General features: G+C 32.5%; 1 protein-coding gene across 1 annotated transcript; it reads right to left on the bottom strand.

Annotated features, from left to right (window-relative positions):
- Positions 1-370: 370 nt before the first annotated feature.
- On the bottom strand, positions 371-1,306 carry LOC149145681 (uncharacterized; the record flags this gene model as incomplete). The annotated part of the gene is made up of 1 exon (XM_089452531.1): positions 371-1,306. A coding segment is annotated over one exon (501 nt), but the record flags the coding sequence as incomplete, so codon positions are not given.
- Positions 1,307-3,679: the final 2,373 nt, after the last annotated feature.

The raw sequence follows: 3,679 nt of genomic DNA, 5'->3' as shown, positions 1-3,679 counted from the left end.
TACCAAACTTTGTTACTCATAGTGTTCTCTACGCAGATCTGGAGCAGTACACACAAAGCTCCATGCTATGGTGGCCCTCACACTCCAACATTCCAGATCATAATTAATTTTGGCTTAAGGTTTCATCTCGTGGAAGGATAATGACTAGAATTCCAGAATTGCCATCACCAATTACCAGCCACAAGATCAAATCTGCAATATGCTTTGCAATCACTCAATCTTTCTGTCTTGCATATCTCTATGGCGTGCACATATCATAACATGCTGATTGTTGAAAGAGCTCTTAACCACTATATCATGTTGGAGAAAAAGATAGGACTTGAATTTTTCCAAATCACAACTTTGTATATCTCATTTAAATCTTGCAGAGGATGCTTTGTTTTGTGGGATTTACAAAATTTATAAGATAAATATTAGAGAAGATTAAATTGGCAAATTTGATTTCCTTACCAATTTAACTTCCTAATGAATAATGCAGCTAAAATCTTCCAGTTGATTATAGATGACAAATTTGTCATCAAGAAATAATGGTGTACTAGCAATATCAGAGGCCATTAATAATGTTAGTCCAACTGTATATATTTTCAACCATCAAAGGGAGATAAGAGAGATTCTGAGAGGTTGGGGGAAGGCCAAAACCAACTCATTACTACATATGGCCAAAAAGTGATATTTCACCTAGTCGATGGAAGCAGCAAAACTTCACATATATGCATTCTAAATGATTTCTTGTATCAATTATTACTTAATGCTAGCCTGGACAAGAAAGCTGATAATAAAATATATTTTTCTCGTATCACCTATCTTAGATACTTTCCTCTGAAGAGGCCTTCATATAGAAGTTCCATGCTAACATTGCAGCACCTATTGCTGGTTCCAGCTTTGGCCGAATTGGAAGCACGCCTGGAAAGTCTTTGGAAATACAACTAATTACTTCTTCACCTATGTCCCATCCCTCATTGGTCTCAAGGACACCACCAACCATAACAAGTGGAAAAGACTCCAATCCATCTTTCCCACTCAAACCCAATCTCTGGACAACAACTTTTACGTTGGTAGCAAGCTCTTGAACAGTAATGAGAAAAATATTCTGTGCCACTTTATCACCTGCTCCTGCACAAGCCTTTACCATAGGAGCAAGTGCAGCTATGCGGGCCCAAGAAGGATCTGCATAAGTCCATCCAATGACTTCATCTGGTGAGTGAATTTGGAGCTTTTGTACAATTGCAGAAGTGAGATTTGTGGGAGGTCCCCGTCCATCATGAGCTTTTACTACTGCTGTTAAAGCTTGAGCAACAATCCCATAAAGTTAAATTGATTAATGATGTTTTAGTTGTCTTTCATAATTCTTAATTGAGCTTTTGAAATGTGTCTAAATGATATTTCAAACATTTAGTCGAATGGATTAGGAAATTCAAGTTCTACTTCAATCAATATTAGTTTCCACATATAGGTATTTCTCAGGGATTATTTTCTTCACATATATATTTAAATTATAACTCTGTGCAATGCATTTTTGTTTTTGTTTTTCTCAATCCAAAAATGGAGAGACCAAATTGAACAATGAGTCTCCAATCAATTATATTTGCAACTGTACCTTCAATTTCTCTCAATTTTCAAGTAGAATTCTTTTCAAAGGGACTTACTGGAATACCACCCTTACTGGAATATCAACTAAATTTAAGACAGATAGAAACTTCAATGCAATATCTAAACATGCAATTTTATAATACTTTAAGTAGCATATTGTTCCTTTCTTCAGTCCATTCTCTTTTATCTTCTTAGACGTCTTCCAAACGGTTGAACAATATTTTGACCCTACATTTGCCTATTCATTGGATATACTCCATGTATTTTTAGGATATCAAACAGTGCACAAACATTTTGTGATATATCTAAATAAATAAATGATAGTTACAACATGTGTAGAATAAATGTATATTTATATATAGAACTGCTAAAGCTACATAATTAGAGACTTTGTTTAGGGTGGTATTGAAATATACAACTGAGAAGCCCTCATCCTTAAAATGAACTGGTTAATGCACATGTTTTATGACAGTTAAAGATGTTTAAATGTGCTCAATATATATATAATAATCTAATGATTAACAATCACCAGAAAATAATAATAAAATAAAACATAAGAATAAGTTTAACTAGTGAAACTAGTTCGAGTTCATTTCAATAAGTTGTCCTTTTTCGTCGTATAATACCAAAAACTTAATCTTGACTTCGTCATATGCTAATTTTCTTGGTTTAGGCTTTATGAGTGGTTGGATGTGAAGCATTTTAATGCTCTAACAATAATCAAGCCATTCTTTTAAAAATTAATAACGAGTTAAAAAGTGCCACATTATAAATTGACATATGGAAATTATGTTTTATGTAGTAATATCTTGGTTAAATTTAATATTTACATCAATCGTATAGAATTTTTTGCATTAAAGAGAAGTCAATAATTAAATTTTTTGTTTTGAAATTTTTAATAATAATTTGAATTAAATTATAGTTTTCATAAATATCATTATTGATATAAATATATATTATAATTTGGATATCATATTTTCAATAGGTTGCTATGATAATTTGATAATTTATTTAATTATTTATGCATGAGTAAGTGAAGTGGAGTGGTCACTGGTTACAAGTTGTGATCACTTAATAGTATCCTTGGGTTTCTTGAAAAAGGTTGGGATCTTTCTTTGGAGATGAACTTGGGTGATAGCAGGGATGTGACTATCTCTTTCTTGATAGGTGAGGTGTGGTAGGTGTTATAACCAATTTGATTCCTCTCGATAGCTTTTATGTAGCTAAAACAAAATTTTCCCACATTTTCAAATAGAAGACAACTTCCTTGGATTGGGAAGTATGTTTTTGTTTGATCAGCATAACTTCCTTATTTAAAGTATTCTTCTTTATGCCCAATTCAATGCTTGATATATTATCGACTGCATGTTTAGATTCTTCATTTGTTAAGTCATGTGCCACATCATCTCTATCTAGTTGAGACACTAACATCATTGCTTACTAGGATATTATCTATAATTAAGTAATGTGGTGATGTTTCAAAGAGTTTATTTGTTGGATGAACTCCTAGGAACTATTCATTGAACACTACATCTTGACGCACAATCAATTCCTTTGTAATTTATCTAATTATTTATTTATTTACAACTGCTAATAAGAATGTTTTAATTTTTAGCACGTTTGACATCAAAGTCCTTCATCTTTTTGCTAGCTCATAAGCTTAAGTTCGCCATTTGAATTTCTTTTGCTTACTTGTCCACCTCTTTCGACATTTTTCTGCCTAAGGCCTAATTGCAATGCTACAAATATCATTTTAGGGAACATACTAACAAGGGTCCAAAATGACACTTATTGAGATATTGGGGACATATTGCAGAATTATCAGAAGGGATAACTTAGAAATTAAGACTTTTGAAAATGTCAAACGTATGGACAACTTTTGGAATAATTTATATGATCTTTTCTTCTACGACAATATTATTGCAACATCTATGACAGTGAACTCTACCATATGCAATGATGATTATACAAATCACTTTGTGTTACATATTGTCCCCGACATTGTCACTTATAAGGTCATGTAGACGTAGTTTGAAATGAACGACTATAATTGGAGGCTACAGGAGTAGAGTGTGTGGATGACTTTACT

The sequence above is a fragment of the Pinus tabuliformis genome, chromosome X (assembly GCF_031772625.1).
Source record: "Pinus tabuliformis cultivar Carrire ecotype Pingquan chromosome X, CPIR1, whole genome shotgun sequence".
Lineage (NCBI taxonomy): Eukaryota > Viridiplantae > Streptophyta > Pinopsida > Pinales > Pinaceae > Pinus > Pinus tabuliformis.
This window is presented reverse-complemented; position numbering and strand designations above follow the sequence as displayed.